This window comes from Scylla paramamosain, chromosome 10, assembly GCF_035594125.1.
Source record: "Scylla paramamosain isolate STU-SP2022 chromosome 10, ASM3559412v1, whole genome shotgun sequence".
NCBI lineage: Eukaryota > Metazoa > Arthropoda > Malacostraca > Decapoda > Portunidae > Scylla > Scylla paramamosain.
This window is the reverse complement of record NC_087160.1, coordinates 2,491,743-2,509,658: the sequence shown is the minus strand read 5'-3', so window position 1 is coordinate 2,509,658 and position 17,916 is coordinate 2,491,743. Positions and strand designations below refer to the sequence as shown.

Sequence of the window (17,916 nt, the reverse complement as noted above, 5' to 3'; positions counted from 1 at the left end):
CTCCATGAAAGCACAGGTTTCCATAAGACATGTTACCATCACATCCACATTATATCTTGCAGTTCTTACTGTCGTATCTTGAACTTGCAAAGCTAAGCAAATTGTATCCTAATATTAAGAAATAAATTAAATCCTATGTTGGGGCCTCAGTGTACTTCACATCACTGAGGAAGACTTCCTTACTACATCATTGTAGAGGTGTCATTCTCTTCAGTTCAGTAAAAAATGATTCAACTGGTTCAACACAATGGAATGTAAGGAACAATATTAATATTTTCCTAAAAGAAAATCATGTGTGTATGCATGCATGCAGCATGTATGGCCTCTATGTATGTAGTATAACTACACTTACTGTCAATCCCTGCCTATACAATTTTCTAAACATAAAACTTGTGATGGCATGAATGGGTAAAATATCTTTAAATTTGACAAACACAAAAAGACTTCCTACCAGCACAAACTGTCTACTTGACAAAATACATGAGTGAAGAATCAGTCTCCAGTGAGAGTGACTTACTTTGTACTGGAGAATAGGTAGACTTTACTTTCCCATGCTGCTTTCATGTAAAGTGCTGCACTCTCTTCCAGGATCCTGGGCTAAGCTGTGGTCAAACTTGTTGTATATTACTGGCATGGATCTTTTCAGCAGGACTGGAGCCCTCTAGCCCATACATACTGGTCAAACTACATAGCTCTAGGACTCAAGAGTACAACTGAATGCAGGACATATGGCAATTACTCTATATCTTTTGTTGCTGGCCTTGCAACATGTCTAGAACTATGTGTGTACTCAAAACAGAAAAAAAAGCACAGAAAGTTAAATTGGATAGAAAGCATGGATGCTCCTTTTTGGTTTTCCCTCTAGTACCCTTGATGGGCAATACCACACAGTGCCACATGGTGCTTAACCATCTTCTCTGCAGACCAATTAGTACTGTTGTACTGGCATCTGTGGGAGTGCCTTAACTGTTTTTCAATAAGATGTTCACCATGTTTGTTTCTCCCTAATAAAGATTGTATATTAAATTATTGGCTAAAGATCTTATTAAATAACATCTTCTGATTCACAGGTGAAATCTAATATGTTGAATAACAAACACATAAGACATATGTGGGAATGATCTATGAATATAATGTCCTTGTTCTTCAAGAAAGTTAAGTTCTTTGAACATGAAATTCATCTTGCATGATGGATTCTGGAATTTTCTTATTGTGTAAGAATTGACAGTATAAATGTATGTATACTACATCCATATATATATATATATATATATATATATATATATATATATATATATATATATATATATATATATATATATATATATATATATATATATATATATATATATGGCTGTGTGTAAGCATATATACAAACATATATATTGCAAGTTAGATGGGAACCTCTAATCTTTTAAATTATATATCACATCTTCAACCCTTATTTATATAATATATAATATTATATAATATATAATAATAATAATATTAATATTTTTGCAAAAATTTGTGTTAATGAGCAACATATAAATTATACATCCATACAATATGATTTGAACATGGCAGAGGTAACATGATTACCATCATTTTACATTTAGGTTGTAGTTATGTTACAGTAAAAAAATGTTAATATCTACATACATTTTTTTCAAGGCACTGAGTAATATGTCTTATTAATTAAAAATCATAATTACCTTCATGTTTTATCCAAAATATTAGTATACCTATGTACTGTTATATCTATGATGTCTGGAATCAAGGAATGGAGAATGTAAATATACGATATGTCAATGCATTACCTGCTATGTTGGAGAGGCACAGTACAGTCTGAAAGACAACTCTTGGTAAGGAAAGGCTCCGCTGGGAGTGCCTGCATCTGACACCACTGTGAATTACAGCATAACGCTCACACTGAGATAAGTATGTACCTCACACCATGCTGGAGGAACATTACTGAATAAAGAGTTTTTTTAGGCTTTTCCAACATGACAAAATGTCTTTCACAGCGCCACATGGAGCTTGCCTGTTTGCTGTGGATCTTAGTACAGGTGGATCAGTGAGGTCTGTTGTACAATTTCTTATCCATTCCATGACAGATGCACCATGTAGTCAAGGCATATTCTGGTGACAGCTTCCTAAAAATTCCAATATATATATATATATATATATATATATATATATATATATATATATATATATATATATATATATATATATATATATATATATATATATATATATATATATATAAAGAAAGATCTTTCAATTTACACATGCTCAAGAAAGCTTCATAATTATCATACACATACAATACTATATTTACATCTGAATATATTTTTTTCATATGCAGGTGTGTGTGTGTGTGTGTGTGTACTATCTGCCTGTTGGTCTATCTGTTTGTGACAATCTCAATCCAGTTCCTTTCAGTTAAAACACTATACAGCAGAGTACATACCTTTACAAGCTTGAGCACTGTATACTTATATAAAATTTAAATGTATTATTTTGTGAGACTGCCAAGGAGAGGATCTTCAAACGGCTCACTTGACTGCTTCAAGTTTCCCTTTGGTTTGGTTGTTTGCATGTTCCTTGATGCGCCAGCTGTCACTTTCTTGGTTTCACTCTTGGAGCTGAAGATGCTGGCTGAGGGTGACAAAAATATATCAATAGCACATACATCTGAATAATGTAAAAGGTTAATAGTGAAGGCAGCAGATGAATGCATTAAGTTGAGGAGCACCTGGTGGTAATTGTGAAACAAACCCTGATGGGCCACAAGGGAAGCATAGAAGCAACTGTTCTCACCTTAACACACAAATATCCTCACTTGATGTCTAAAAATTACATGACAGAATAAAATCACTGAGTATCAAAGAATAAAAAATTTCCTTGAGTCATGCATGAAACTTCTAGCATTGGAATAGTTAGTTGACCAGAAATAATGTTTTAAAACAGAAATAAATGCATTAACAACCTGATATCATACACTATTCATTAAACACACCTCATGATAACATTTCATGACATGGGTGTGGCAACTCACACCTCATACAACATACCATCATCATCATCATCATCTTCAAACAGAGAGTGTGATCTTGAACTCTTGGTTGCTGCTTTGGTGACATTTGTTTCTCCTGAAGATGTCAAGGGCTTCTTTACATTCTTCTTGGGTTTTACTTCCCCAAACAAGTCCTCATCACTGTCACTGCCTCCAAACAAAGAACTGCTTGGTTTGGAGCTGCTTTTCAACACACCCAAGGCACTTTTGGGGGCACTGAGCACATCCTTGTTATCTGTAGGTGCCACATTCTTCTTCCCATCATGTGAGGCAACAACTGGCTCTACACTGCCTTCATTATAGTTTAAATCTTTATTTGAGGTGACAGTAGGCATGTTTGTAGGAGCAGGTTCTGTCTTATCTTTTCCAACATCTCTAGGAATTTTTTCTTGATCCTTGTCTGCTGATGGATGTAGTGATCTCTCACCAGATTGTAGGGGTTCTGTTTTGCTCTTACTAACATCAGTTGCATCAGTGTTTGTGTGTTCCAGACTACTTGCAGTGCTTGAAGCTGAAGGATGACTTTCAGTTGTGGAGGTGGACTCTTGAGTATCAGAAGGATCAGATTTCTCAGCACCACCCTTCCTGTGAGCTCTGCTGGGAGGCCGGCGCTTTATGCTCCCTCTTGCTCGAGTCTGAAAGTGATGTTTGGTGAGTACAGCAAGTATTAAGCCTCATCTGATAGATCCTGAGTGACGGCAGCTAGCATCAGTTGTTAAAGAAAAAAGCCAGCATATACACAAACTTCTTTAGTAACATGCAACAAAAATAAACAATGGAAAGAAGAGAAAGGGAAAAGAAAGTACTGTAATAACTTTTTGATTACCCTTGTTTGCCTACATATATGTACCACTGAGTACTGCAACAGACTGACATCAAAGTCTGTACTTTAGGAGGCCTCTTCTATCAAATGTGTTCTTTTTGACATGATAGATGAAAGTTATGGAAGACATGTAACTGCCTCTAATATCATCAATGAGAAATGGGACTGATATCATCACTTGTCTACAGTAATGGTGATAACAGCTGTGAACTGCAATATTCTGCTGTACAAGTCACAAACTGCAGCATGCTACTGCATGTATCCACCGACACTTTTCAGGATCAATTCTAAAAATTATCCATCATCAATAAGTCTCTTATCTGGAAACTTTAGCAGTCATAAGCAGCTATTCAATGAAATAAAATCATGAATACACTGAATATTTTACTCTCCTTTGCAGAGATATATGCCAGGAGTACTATATTCAGGTATAAACATTACCTTCAGAATCAATTCACATGCAAGTAAGGCTAAAGCTTAATACTATTAATGAATTATTTTACATGTGAACACTTTATTTGTGTCAGCAACGAGATTAACACATAATATGAAGAACAAATAAACATACTGAGACAAATATAACACTAACTTCATCAAACTTACCTTATTCATGCTCTGTAATACATTAGTGTTTGAGGCAGGATCATCAAAACTGACGCTGCTCTCCACTCCGCCTGACTTGGGTTCATGTGAGTCAGGAGCAAAGACTGGCGAGATGGGGGAGAGTGGGGAGAGGGGGGAGACTGGACTCACAACAGGTATCACAGGCTTGGGTTGTGCTGTGCTCTTCTCCTCAGCAGGCATTGTGGCTTTGGTGGCTCCTGTTGGTTCAGTGGATGTGTCCTCATCACTGCTATCACTCTCAGGTGCCAGCATGCTCTTCCTCTGCAGCACCTTGGCAAATAACTCACTGCCTCCCATCCCACCACTGCCAAACATGGACACTCCTCCAATAGGTGGTTTCTTCCTAGGTTTTATCTCTTTCTGGACATTCTCTTCTTTGTTTTCCTCTTCAGATTTCTCGGGCTTAGATTTCTGCTGATCACTATCAATATCTTGAGATTTTTTAGATTCATTATCTAGATTTATGGGTTTAGGTTGAGGTATTTGCAGTTTTTCTAATTCTTGTTTTTTGGGAATGTTTTCACTCTCTCCAGGTAGTAACGGGGGGATTTGTGTTTCCTGTTTTTTGGGAATGTTTTCACTCTCTCTTGGTAGTAATGGAGGGATTTGTGGTTCCTGCTTCTTGGAAATGTTTTCACTCTCTCTTGGTAGCAAAGGAGGGATTTGTGGTTCCTGCTTTTTGGAAATGTTTTCACTCTCTCTTGGTAGTAATGGAGGGATTTGTGGTTCCTGCTTTTTGGAAATGTTCTCACTCTCTCCAGGTAGTAATGGAGTGTTCTGTGGTTTCTGCTGTTTAGGAGTGTTCTCACTCTCTCCTGGTAGCAATGGAGGACTTTGACTGAAAAGTGAACTAGCTGTACTCTTTACCAAATTCTGTGCATTGTTACCAAATATGTCATCATCACTGTCATCAAATATAAGAGCTTTACTATGATCTTCACTTTCTGAGACTGACTCCTGAATATCAGCAAATAGGTTTTCTGTTTTTTGTTCTTTCTCTTCAGCAGGTTCGAGCAAAGTTTTACGTTTATTAATTTGTGCAGCAAGTTCTTTCCCTCCAAACAATGCAACACCTCCCACAGGTGGTTTGGTTGCAGCTACTCTTGGTTTCTGTGCACCACCATCACTTGGCTTACTCTCAGGGGAAGCTGGGCTGGGAGGCAGAGTTATTTCATTCACTGAATTAGAAATTTCTTTATGTAATCTTGAATCTGCCTTACTGGAATCTCCTGGCACCATGCTTGTAGTTGTAGAATTTGTTTGTTGTTTCTCTGGCTTCAGAGGGGCTTGTGAGTTTTCTTCCTTTTTGTTGGAGGAATCATCATCTGGTTTATCTGATTTTTCAGGGATGCCAAATAAGTCATCTGTTGAACCAAATATATTATCATTCTTACTAATAGCACCAGTAGTGGTATCCTTCTTCAAAAGTGATTTAGCAGGACTTTCTTTGGCCTCATCACTTTGTTTAATTATTTCACCTTGCTTTGACTCATCCTTTGGTGGTTGTGAAATAGGTTTGAAGATATCCTCAGTTGGAGAACCAAAAATTCCTCCATTATCTCCTACCTCAGCGTGACTTGTACTTTTACTACTGACTACTGTAGCCATTTTTGCACCTAACTCAGGCTCTTCCCCAGACTTTGAGAATTCAGCTTTTTCCTTATTCACCTCAGGTGTTGCAATTTTTGGAGAATTTTTTTGAGTGGTAACTGAGGAAAAGATATCTTCATCTGATGTAGAGCTGAACAGACTTGCAGACAGGGATTCTTTAGGTTTTTCTTCAAGACTGGCTTTTGTGGATTTATTTGAATCATCATGTGCACCAAGTTGTGGCAGTCCCTTGCTGGCAGCCTTTGCCTCACTATTACTGGCCTGTGGTGGTAGAGGGGGTGGATCTGTCATGAAGGCTGAGGCATGGCTTGCTTTTTGAACAGGTTTTGAGATGGATGAAAATATATCATCATCATCATCACTTGGCGAGCTGAAAAGAGAAATATTAGACTTTGGGGGTTCTGAAATATTGACTGGCTGTGATGGTGCTGAGTAGTCAGGTGGAGTGAATAATGAGGAAGGCCTGGATGCCTTCACTGCCTGCCCCTCAGCCTTGGTAGATTCTTTTGTGACTTTGGTTGACTTCTCTGCCAATGATTTATTTGCAGGTGATGAAGTGTCTTTGCTCTTCACTGTGGTGGGTATGCCAAAAATGCTATCCTCCTCATCAGAGAACAACCCACCAGTTGACTTTGCTGTGCTATCTTTACCACTCAGATTAGAAGTAGATTCATTATCAATGTGGCTTCTCTTATCATCAGCCTTGGTCTTATTTTCAAGAGATGCTGCTCCACCAGAATGAGTTTTCACATCATTAGCAACACTGGCAGGTTTCGTTACAAGTGTATCAAATAAGTTTTCATCATCATCAGAATCAAACAAGCCACCTTTTATTGGCATCTTAACACCTGCAGGCTTCTGGGAGGCTTTGTTATCTGGCTTGGGTGGAGATGGCTGGGTAACCTTGGTGGTGGTTGCACTGGGCACCTCAGTGTCTGAAGGCTCTTCATCTGAGGAGTGTTGCTGTCGAATAGCTTTAGTGATGGCTGTTCCAAAGATGCTCACACCTCCAACAGGAACCTTTAAATGACATGAAAGAATTAGTTTAGAATACATTAAAATATATTATGTTTCTAGTTGTCTGATCACCCAAAAAGAGAAAAGAGTAGATTGCCAAATAAGTTAAATTTTATAGATAATTTCTACTATAATCATCAATATGACAAGGCATTTCATGGCAAAAGGATTCAAACCTTTCTTCCAGATTCCTTAGGTAGTGGAGGAGGCTCCTCTTTATCATCTCTGCTATTATTAGGCTCTGAAAATCAAATATAAACAATGAAATGAACTAAGAAGTACTATGGTATAACATTTTGACATATGGGAAGCATGGCACAGGGCTGTAAGTTAAACAAATCAATGTAACTCATGTTCATTTGTAAAAGCCACAAAACTGGTAACATTCACACACTCAGTGGCTACATAGGGTGGAAGAATACAAAAACATTGCAAAACCATGAGCTTATAATGAATAACTATTTTGTTTCGTCTTTACAGTCAGTGTACTGACCCAAGGTTGATGTGGGGCCTGAGAACACTGGAGAGTCCTCATCACTGGAGAACAGCCCCCCAGAGCTGGACACTGGTGCCCCACCCTGGCTGTGGCTGACATTATTTGTACTCCTTCCTGTAATATGATTTTTAAAGAGAATAAACATAATATCCATATGACCAATCAATATCCAGATGCCATATATGTGTAACAGTGTGGGAAACATACAGAGATGCTGTGAGCACAGCAGTCTTTGATAACAAGTTGTTGTTAAATTACCAATGCCATGATGCAATGCTTTGGGGCTAAAAGGTACCCAAAAGGTTTGCATTTGTAGATCCATATATTTCAAGATTGTGCAAAATAATGGCTGAGTTTGCTAACTTGCCATTGCAGAAGTAAATTTGTGTTTAATGTACAAACAATTTGTTGGACCATACCAGTTATTGGAATTATGTTGTTTCCTGAGTGTTGTGATTAATAAAATATCTATCTATCCACATAATGCAAGAGCAACACCACACACACACACACACACACACATGCACTACAATTTTAGATGTGGAAAACACCAGTGTTCACCTGAGGGTGCAGCTGGCTTGCTGGAAAACAGGTCTCCCTCATCATCTGAGTCACTAGCAAACAGGTTGGCCTCAATCTTCTTAGACTTGGCTGGAGCTGAAGCTTTGACTGGTGTGGCATCTGGCATAGCTCTGACATTTTCTACTCCTAGTGACTTGGCTGGGGCTGGGATTTAAAGCAGTCACTGATCAGCACATTCAACCTTTACTTCTCATTTACACTAAAGGGAAATTCACTGTATTCAAAAGTTACACTGTGCAATATGTTAGATCAAATATGTGACATTTTGTGGAGATGCTTCTTGAAAAAAAACTTGGATGTGCACACAATATTTCTATAACCAATGCAAACTGTTAGTAATTACAAGAGGCTTGAAAATACCTGGTGGAAGGAGAGGGTCTGAGTTTTTAATGCTTCCCTGGGAGTTTGAGGGCTGTCTGGGGCCATCAAACAAACTGGATGACCTCTGTTGCTTTCCGAACAACCCTTCTTCTTCACTGTCAGAGTCCAAGTCTGCTCATGGAAATAAAGAAGTTCAGATACTCATTCATTTGTGAAAACAGAATCCCAAGTTGGTAAGTTTTCATTGCCTCTTGTTGTATATGCTTTGCCAAAAGAAAATCCAAAAGGGTACCTATGTTTTCACTGTAAAAGGTATTATATGACATGTCTTTTGTTACATATGCAAGGTTGTATTTCAGGAATCTGTTTTGGTATCCCTCTGGTATACCTTTATGATCTTCTGATGCACCTCATCCCCATCATGAGCAATCTCCTCTTCTCTCAAGGCTTCCTCAAGGCTTCCATTTTCCATGTTTTAGCCCCATACCATCATGTAAGTACTATAAATTCTTTATCTAATCTTTTCTTTGCATCCACTCCAAATTATTTATATTTATTCACTATTCATTCTTTCTTACACATTGTTTGTCTAGTTCATTCTAAACTTCACCTCCACATTTATTCCTCCATCCACAGCAACATGCAACACTAATTACCTGAAACAACATCCCTCATCCAAAGAACATTAAAGCTACTATCATCCACCATCCTTATCTATTCTATTACATTATTTACTGTGTGGTGTGTATATTTGTTACAAATAAGTGAATCTCTAGCTTTGCTGTGTGCCATGCTGTCTTCATGATATTATGGCAAGTGAGGAAGCTGGCTAAAGAGATTAGATATGGAAATCCAGGAGAAAACCTGATGACACGCATGACACACAATTGTAGTGTATTACATTCCTTGGTTTCTGAATGTGTAGTTATGTGGTGAGGTAAATGTAGGTTCAGTACACCAAGGCAATCTTACCCGTCCTCCTGCTGTTGACATGGGTGGTGGGTGTGGCAGCACCTGTGTTGTTAGTCTTGGAAAAGATGTTGCCCACCTGTGAGAAAGTAAACCATTGTGAATTCTTAAATAGAAATCTTGTGGTAAATGAACAAAGACTTTACTAATACAATGAATCAAATACAGAACAAATGCATCCAGGTCCTGCCAGTGTTGTAAAGGCAGATGATAAGTACACAGTAACAAAATTGGAAAAGTGTATATTCTGGATTGCATAAATATAAGTATACATGTTGGTTTTATATATATATATATATATATATATATATATATATATATATATATATATATATATATATATATATATATATATATATATATATATATATATATATGCTGAAATGCTGAAACATGCTTATGCTGTACTGGATTTTGAGGTCTGGAGTCTGAAGGTCCTGAAATGCATATTACATTTGAAAGATGCTAGGATCTAAGGTTTTCTTTAACAAAAAATCCCACTTTCACTTTGGAGACACAAAATGTCATGACCTACAACTAAATACACTTGACATTTCATGCAACGACCAAACACTTCATGGTTACGTGTACTCAAAATACTTACAATGAACCAGGTGAGCACTGCCACACCAACAGCTATGAGGATCAAATAGCTAATCATGGTGGCTCTTCCTGATGAATTTTCCAATCCAGCCCCCAGTGAGGAGGAAAATACAGATCACAACCACAGCAATGTCAAAATCTAACAGAATATCTCCACTAGAGATTAAGTTATGCTGATATTTCTTGTATATTGAATACAAGAAGTCAGATATTAAATTCATGATGACTAATGAATAATACAGCAGCAAACAATTCTGTAATGGAACTACAACTGCTAACACTGCCACTGCCTGCAGGACTGTCTCAAGTCACACCTTGCAATGACACCGGATGTGCTGGCTGCCACCACGGCTCACACTTATTTCTTCTGCTTCAACACACAAAACACTATTACCAACTTATATATTTTGGAATGGTATTCTCTTCTTGTCACTATCTATACTTGCTAGACCCCATTAAAACCCAAGCTGTGCATCATAAATCACCCCCTGTAGGAAGCACGACCAAGTGGCAACTCACCTTCAAGAGGAAGTACTGAGATAAGAGACTCCACCCTTAAGCTGGCCTAGATAAGTACAACTCAACATACACTGATTCTTTCCACCCAAAGCCACACACATCTCAAGGGTTATGATGCACTCATCCTTTCTTCCTTCCTGAATCACATAAAAAAAAAAAAAAAAAAAATGAAAATAAGGAAATATCACTTAAAAAAAAATATCATGCACATACACACAATACTGAAAATAGCAAATAAAATATATAAATAAGCAAGCACATAAATTAAATAAACAAATAAATAAATACATAAAAATAAAATAAATAAAAATAAGATAAAAAGATATACATATTAAAATAAAAAATCAGACAAACATTTTCCCCACTTCCTAACTTTTTACAAAACAATACAGAGCTCCCTCTACTTACATTTGCAGACTTCAGTTTTCTTTTTTCACATTAATTCACACCAACATGGCATCTCAGCTGTCTCCATAGAGTGACTCAGCTCATCATATATACTAACTCATCTATTTTAACACAATGATTTGTTTTTTTTTAGGGACAGGAAACTATATATCTGTGACTTGCATAATGACGATCATGTACTGCAAACATGTACAATCAGCTGCAATAAAATCTCTATCACTCCTGCTCTGTATATTCGGAAGTAACATGTGTCACCTCCTACTTGATGGGCTGTTGTTCTCCTGTGATTGGTTAAACCCCGTCAAAACTCAGCCTTAAGTCCTCTCCCATTTGACCTGTCCCACCTGGTCCATAGTCTGTCCTTTCCTATGATCAGTGTGTCTGCGTTCATCCCCTATGCCTGTGTGTTACTCTGGTAGTGAGTTAGTCTTAGGAGATCAGGATTATGTTTATACAGGATGTCCTTTTCTTAATATAGTATCAAGTATTTCCCCTGCATCTGTTGCTAACTTGAGACAATGGATGGTGTGATGAATGGTGATGCTGAGATCTAAAATATCTTATCTAACCAATGACCAGTCTTGTTTTAGTGGGCTGCCAGAATACAGTAAATTTTGAAGACTCAGATTGATGTATGGAGAGGTGGCAGGAGTAAGATTGAGAGGAAGGGGAAGAACTACATGGAGAGGATCAGTGAGGAAAGCAGTTTGAGGGAAGACTTGGTACTGACTGACTTTTTTTGGTTGGAGATGAGAAAGTATGGGTAGGATTCAGAAGAGCACTCAGATACCCTACCTGGCAAACAGTGTTGGTCAGATTCTTCTTACCCTTCCATAGATGCTCTCACTGAAGTGGTCAAATACTGCCCTTAGTTACCAGCCATTATTTAATCTGTACAACAAAGGAAAATTTACAACACTGGATGGAGGAGGCATGATGGCCAGGACTCTGTGAAAGCAGTTCCATGTGATGCTCCTCTGGCCTGCTATGAAAGAAGAGAAATCTAAACATCTCACCTTTTCCGAGTTTCTGGATGGGGGTCCAAACATGTCATCATCCTCATCACTGGACAGTTGCAGAGGTTTTTCCTTGCCCACGATACCACTGGGTATGTTAGGCAAGGGACCATCTTCTTCTATTGACCAATCAGAGTCGCTGTCATCCTTGGGAGAGAACACCAGTGATACATTCTTAGGGTTTTAAGTTGTAAGATGTGGAGAATTGAAAACCAGAGTTCATTTCTGCTTTACTAATTACTATTTAATTTCTGGTCCCTGCGTAAATCTCCTCCAAGAACATGGCTATCAGAGAGAAGTTTTTACCAGTGCATTCCTGTATCCCTAGTGTCTTTTATCCATTTATCTTGATAAACTGTTCCCCTCTGTAATACAACACATACATGCCTTTCTACTTCCATGGCACTGTCTTCCTGTCCAGAATTTTGTTTTAGTAATTTTTACACACTGGTTTATATTTCCACTGTCTGAGAGAAACATGACTCAGTTTATTCAGATATCTAAAACTGACTTTGTGAAAGTAAATAAAAAAAAGGTGAAGAAAGTCTTAACTGAATGTGTACCTTGTGTAACATATCAACAGAAAACTTTTGTTTTCTAACTTATATTGCCCATGAGCACTGACTGAAAGCTATGTATCTATCTCTCTATATACCAGATCAGCAATCTCATAAGGGATGACCCAGACAAGGCACCAGACACTCATACACATAGCATTTACACTCATAGCCCTGTCACCCCCTGGTGGAGGGCGATAATTTGGTTGATCACCCCACTACACCCCATGAAAAAAGCTGCTTATCTATTAATCTATATATCAAGCTGGTAATCTCATACAAAGTAGCCGAGACAAAGCACCACACACTCATACACACATCAATCACACTCTTATTCCCAGTGTCTCTTGGTGGAAATGGACAGTCTGGTGGATCACCCTGCTCTACCTCACTATGCAACCTGCCTTACAAAACACATCAAACAACCCACCACTGGCCTGGAGCTGCTGGTGGGGAGGGCCTTTGATTGCAATGTCACTCGATCTGTCTCATCCTCTAATTCTGCTTCACTTTCTGTGTCTTCAGGGCTGAAGGTCATTCTGGAGTTTTCTTCACTTGATGAAACCTCAAGGCCCACTTTGTCATCTGCCATGAAGGCTTCCGACCCAATGATAAGAGGCAAAGGCTTGTTCTCATACGGGTCAATGAGGGCATACACAGGCACTGGACTGTGGGGAAGAACAAGAAATATTGTGTGGAATGATGAACTGTGGACCTATTTTCATGTATGCTAACAGGAGAGAGAGAGAGAGAGAGAGAGAGAGAGAGAGAGAGAGAGAGAGAGAGAGAGAGAGAGAGAGAGAGAGAGAGAGAGAGAGAGAGAGAGAGAGAGAGAGAGAGAGAGAGAGAGAGAGAGAGAGAGAGAGAGAGAGAGAGAGAGAGAGAGAGAGAGAGAGAGAGAGAGAGAGAGAAAGTTATTGCTAATGTAACTAAGGCATAAATCTCTGTTATCTGGGCTTAGTGTGTTCATAAATGTCACAATATAATTTCCAGTTGTACTTTTGTAATGCAGTCAGCTGCTGCCCTGTGGTACCCTATCACAGCCATCCCATTGAGGGGTGTTCTTAGGAAGGGGTGTCTGATATGTATGTATGTATGCATGCAAGAAATGGTATATAAGAAACAGAAGATAGAGAGAGAGAGAATACAAAAACATGGAACCACTGGAAGGTCAGATGAGTTCAAAATTAATTTACACAGTGAGAGGATAAAGGCAAAGAATACACATGAACTAAGGAAAAAATAGAAAAAAAATATAGATACAAAAAACAGCACTGCACGAGTATAGCTCAGATCATGCATGCTAAAATATGGTACACTAAGTGAGCACACACACACATACAGGAAGGACTAAAAAAAAAAAAACAGTATTAAGCTCATCACTGACCTGCCAGGACTGTCCTCATCATCTGAATCCGAGTCTTGTATTTCATGGCGCTCATAACACGATGCCACAAGGCTGAGACCGTCTGCTATAGCGGTCTTGCATCGGCCTATGATGTCCTCCTCTGTGACTGCAGGCTATTGGGGTCAACATAACAAATTAACACTACATTGGATAGCATTGAAAGAATATAGGTGGCACTCTTCTATCCACATTTTAAAGACTTGTAAATCATAATCAGTATAGGACAAGAAATAGTGGGTTCAAGCCTCATAAAGTTAGATTTTTATTAAAAAGAAAGGAAGGAACTGGTTCCCAAAATAGTGGTAGATGAATAGAACAGATTCAGTAATCAGGCTATTAGTGTTGAGTCATTGGGGGGCTTTAACAGATTAGATAAATTCATGGATAAGGACAATAGATGGGAACAAATAGTATGTTTCATGATGGGACTGCTACATGTGGGGCTGATGGCTTCATGTTCTTGTACCTTCCCTTATTTTCTTATGTTATATTCTAAAAGCTAAAAAATGTGAAATCATGTGAACAATCATTACTCTGATCAAACAAATGACACAATAAAAACTTAAGCTTGTATTCAGAAATGCTTTGCTCTCTCACCACAATTATTTTTAAGGCCACAGAAATGATAAGTTGGGTTCTCAAGAGTCCTTCTCCTATTAATAAGGTAGAAACCTTGTTAATCTGTCACCAGAACCATAACACCATCCTTAAAAACCTGTGAACTTTAGCCAGAGCCTTTTTAAATGTAGTGGAGATGTAAAAGAGAAGGGTTTCAACATACACGCCTTAGTCGTACATTTTCATACCTTCTCTGACACCTCTTTTTTCTCTCTCACAAGGTCTGCATCATCCTGGTATGTTCTATTCTCAATGAACTGTGTGTTGGCCAGCATGTGGAAGGCATTGTTAGTGTTGGCAATGGTGGTGACGAGGCGGTCGGCATCTTCCAAGGATCGCTCCAGGGCTCCCTCCACCTCGTGGGTCCGAGCCACCAAGCGCTGCCAATCACAGAACCAGTTTTTGAAAGAGCAGAAAAAGGGATGGACCAAGTGATAGACATAACAAAGACCTGCAAATATCATTCTCTAGGCATAGGTATGTGTGATACTCTAAATAAAGTAATTATCTTGGCCTAGATACAACAGTGCATGAAACTGTAAATAAAGTAAAGTACTCCCTCACCTGTGATATGCCCTGGAGGAGGGTTGCCATGGCAGCATCGTCAGCCAAACTCCATGACTCGGAGTGCTGCCGTAGGTCTGCTGGAGACAGCTTGGGGTTCTCCCACCAGCGGTCATTGCTCCCTGCTCCTCCACCTGAGGAACCCTAAAATGCCCAGCCATTTATGAGAAAAGCAAAAATAAACTCTCTTCATTAAAATAAGTGTTAAAACACCTTTCCTAACTTAAAGAGCAATCACACATTAGTCACATTCCCTAAAAACTTTCAGCTATCTTTTCTTCTCTTCATTACAAACACACACAAATAATAATAAAATAAATTAAATTTACAAATAAATAAATAGGTAAATAAATAAATTAATAAATAGATGTATACATAAAGAGATGCATACATAGATACAAACATATACAGTATTTATGGGACCAATTTTTTTTGCCAAGCAGTGGGAAAGCCATGAAAATGTCCTCACCAACAGCTCAGTTTACTTATTTATTCAAATTTTTTTTCTAAGAGTGATACTGACCATGTGTAACAAAAACAGCAGAAAAAAAAATGCCCACTGAAGATGCCAGTCCTAACCTGTGGTCAGCATGTATCAGCTACAATGGTGCGTATAATTCTATGTCTCATTGCACAGTGATCTACTCACTACTGATGCATATGGCTGTTGTACTTGTGTCAGCACTAGTAAGTAATGGTGACTCATCCTCACCTACATGAGCCCATTAGTGTTAGTGATAAGCTGCTTGGGGTTAGCTGGGTCATCCAGGGCCCACAATTCAAACATGCCCAGTGTAGGTCAATGTAGCCATGAGACAAAAACAATGACTTCCTGTGATGCCTCCAAACACAGGACAATCCCCCTACAGGCATCGCCCAAAGTATACAGGCATCCACCAGTAAGACAGGAACATCAGAGAGACCAGTCCAGTGGTAACAGTGGAGGCAATGCCACACAGTATAATACATTCAGGACAGTACACCTACAGGGCTGCATGTGTACATAACATCTAAACAGAGTTATTAGAGATAAGTGGCATTACATGCTATCACTTGACCATATAGTTAATTATATATATGTAATAATGCAAGTAATTACATACACAAATGATAAACATTATATGTGACTAAAGTAGTATCTATAATAATACAAGAAACCAGTATGTTAATACATAATTGATCTGTATTACTGTACTGTTGACAGCTTCTCAACCTCTTCCACAATAAAGGAAGTGAATACAAATGGAAAGCCTTAATTAACCCAACCAGCAGTCACTGGCTGCTACAGCTGTCTTATATTGAACAACTGCTACTGTTAGAATACATTTAACCAAATTATTTATCTTATAACAAACTGAGTTCATGAAAAGTTTTCACAATAACAACTATTGAATAAAGAAAATGTATTCATGTAACAAATTAACCTACATAATAGGAAGTTTATATTATTGGCTAACTTTACTTACATCCTATAAAGCATGTGAAATTACCACCAATTTCTTGAGTTATGAGTGAAGTAGGATGTGGTCTGCCTGAACAGCTACCCAAGGGAAAGGAAGGAAGTGAATCAGTAAATGAGATTCCATGATGATGCAACTGTTACCTTATCATGAGCATTGTTAAGGCCATATTCAACATGAGGCACCAGCATGAAGTCTTAACATGCTCTTCATTTTAATGTGTGAGGCAATATTTTTCAGGAATGTTTTCACATGTACTGAATTCTGTCAAATAAGTTTTTTCTTAATAGAAAGGTAAGTTATTTTACTGTGAAAGTTATCTAATTGATGCAAAACATGTTGAATTTCACAAGGACAAAGAGTATGGTACTAAAGTGTCATTTAATTTTGTAACATCTACGGGAAACTGAGTATTGGAGGTAATATTCTCAAAATTTGGTGATACAAACTAAAAAATAGCTGTCTAGTGTAATATCTCGTCACTAACACATCACGCTACTTCACACCATGGCATCAAGACGACACATATACTTAAAGTGCGGCTCCTAATGCAAGCCACAAACATGAACTAGACTATGATAAAAATTTACACAATCTTAACACCTTGGTTTATTTTTTTCCTCCGCTACTGGCTGATGCAAGTGGCAGGGAGGGACAGACAGACAAATGCCGCACGAAACCAAACCAGGTATCAATAACACAGAGACAATAATACTTAAACTCACAGGACATATGAGAATTCATGTACAGATCAAGTATGGTACATCACACTGAACGAATAAATAAATAGACAGGTAAACAGATAAACACTTCATGACATTAGTATTCAGTCAGCAAAGTCTGTACCTGGCAGGACATACCATTCCCAGGGACAGACGAAATGATGAGAGCAGCCAGAGGGAGAGAGATGTTCAAGAGTGTGTGGATCAGCTGATTGTTGTCCTCCCTCGGTATAGACGCCGAGACCCACAGAGGCACAGGCGATCCAAATCCATATAATGACTCCCAATATAGACAATGCAATCCTATGCTAAGACTCATGTAATGTTTCTTGTTATAGTAAGACAGTTAAATAAGTAGAAAATGGAAATAACCATATAAAGGATAACTAGACTTATTGATGTTATTCTCTCTTCTATTTCACCATACGATCCATATATACTTGGTGCAGCCTTTATGACTAATGTATAGTGAAAGAGAATAAACAGTCATGCAAAAATAGTAAATATCACCTAAGAAACGTCAAGTGGAAAGAGAGA

At 38.1% G+C, this 17,916-nt stretch overlaps 1 protein-coding gene across 4 annotated transcripts; it reads right to left on the bottom strand.

Annotated features, from left to right (window-relative positions):
* Positions 1 to 1,475: 1,475 nt before the first annotated feature.
* Positions 1,476 to 17,657, bottom strand: LOC135104072 (WASH complex subunit 2-like). Of its 4 annotated transcripts, none has more exons than XM_064010978.1 (15): positions 17,518 to 17,657; positions 15,198 to 15,341; positions 14,822 to 15,013; positions 13,995 to 14,128; positions 13,038 to 13,275; positions 12,051 to 12,197; positions 9,508 to 9,583; positions 8,575 to 8,706; positions 8,194 to 8,358; positions 7,630 to 7,746; positions 7,313 to 7,377; positions 4,488 to 7,139; positions 3,060 to 3,696; positions 2,456 to 2,643; positions 1,476 to 2,135 (listed from the first exon to the last, which is right to left on the bottom strand). In XM_064010978.1, exons 1-14 carry the CDS (start codon positions 17,518 to 17,520, stop codon positions 2,501 to 2,503), a joined length of 4,845 nt encoding a protein of 1,614 aa, XP_063867048.1. In that variant the 5' UTR covers positions 17,521 to 17,657; the 3' UTR covers positions 1,476 to 2,135; positions 2,456 to 2,500. The 4 variants fall into 4 exon arrangements, with proteins under 4 accessions (XP_063867048.1, XP_063867046.1, XP_063867049.1 ...); XM_064010976.1 differs by having other exon boundaries at positions 17,504 to 17,599; XM_064010977.1 differs by lacking the exon at positions 1,476 to 2,135 and having other exon boundaries at positions 2,393 to 2,643; positions 17,504 to 17,599.
* Positions 17,658 to 17,916: the final 259 nt, after the last annotated feature.